The sequence below is a fragment of the Etheostoma spectabile genome, chromosome 2, assembly GCF_008692095.1.
Source record: "Etheostoma spectabile isolate EspeVRDwgs_2016 chromosome 2, UIUC_Espe_1.0, whole genome shotgun sequence".
Lineage (NCBI taxonomy): Eukaryota > Metazoa > Chordata > Actinopteri > Perciformes > Percidae > Etheostoma > Etheostoma spectabile.
The window spans coordinates 12,219,933-12,221,279 of NC_045734.1; the positions used below are offsets into that span (position 1 = coordinate 12,219,933).

Consider the following 1,347-nt stretch of genomic DNA (forward strand, 5'->3'; position numbering starts at 1 on the left):
CCAGGTCCAGGATCAGTGGATGGTTGAACTGATTTGCTCTCTCATTGGGTCTTGAATACAGTAGTATCCGATTGACACTCACGCTGCTGCTGCTATCTTTTATTTTTATATATAAATATAAAACAAAACCTGTGGCTGATTTTGAATGGCATAATTCTCTCAATACCCTTGCATCACCAAAAGTATTAGGTAACTCAGTAAGTTTAAGTTTTAATGCAAGCAACAAAGTAATTTAGGACCCTGCAAAACGTAACAATATTGTAGGTGGGGCCTGATTTCTGTATTTTTTTGATTTTGTTGGAGGCAAAATATGTGTCAACCATTCTGAATGAAGTATTGTGCTGCAGAGATGTTCCAGCCTACAAATTGTATACTACAGACTAGAGAAAATCTTTGTCTTGTACAGATACTTGTAAAAATCACACTATAAATGATTTTCATTTTTCAATAAAAATGGGAAATGATACAAAAATAATTCCCTCCAATATTATAATCATATCGCAATATCAGTCAAAATAATCGCAATTAGAGAATTTCCTCATATCGTGCAGCCCTAATTTAGTGTCTTGCTCAAGGACACAATATGTGGACAGGAGGCATTTGAAATTAAACGAACAAGCTTGCGATAAATGGACAGCATCTTCTACGTCTAAGCCACAGCTGCCCAGACATTGGTTATTTTGGACACTTCTTAATGGGCAGTTGACCATCAAACTACTTCTTGAAAGCTCAAACTTTGCAGCCTGACCTGTGGTCAAAAATTAGGTAGCAATGTAAGTGGACAACTCTCATCTGACTGTATTTTTTTAAAATTGTTATTTGAGACATTGTGTACCAGTTGCACTTAATTGAAAACTAACTTCTTGTTTTCTCTACCTCTGCAGGGTTATGTGGTGCGCATCAGCGGAGGCAACGACAAACAGGGCTTCCCTATGAAGCAGGGGGTGCTGACCCACGGCCGTGTGCGCCTGCTGCTCAGCAAGGGCCACTCCTGCTACCGTCCCCGCAGGACTGGTGAGCGCAAACGCAAGTCTGTTCGTGGCTGCATCGTTGACGCCAATCTCAGCGTGCTCAACTTGGTCATCATCAAGAAAGGTAATATGTTTTGTTCTGGCTCGTTGACCATAATCTGAAAACAGAAACTTGAATATGGAAACAAACTATTAGGCACTAAACCAACAGATTATTCTCAAGGGCTACACAGCACAGGGTTATTAATAAATGTCTCCTTAATTTTACCTGTAAATTGTGTTTATGGCACACCAGTAGACCGTTTCTGACTGATCTATAGTCATTAAGGGGGGACAGTGTGTTGCCAGAGTAACTGTGGAGCTGCTTACCAGATGC

General features: G+C 40.2%; 1 protein-coding gene across 1 annotated transcript in view; it reads left to right on the plus strand.

The window, feature by feature from the left end:
• Positions 1 to 1,347, plus strand: part of rps6 (ribosomal protein S6) — a 4,822-nt gene that overhangs the window by 1,092 nt on the left and 2,383 nt on the right. Inside the window, exon 3 of the mRNA XM_032532263.1 lies at positions 885 to 1,095. Coding sequence (XP_032388154.1) covers positions 885 to 1,095 — 211 coding nt within the window. The remainder of the gene's footprint in view (positions 1 to 884; positions 1,096 to 1,347) is intronic.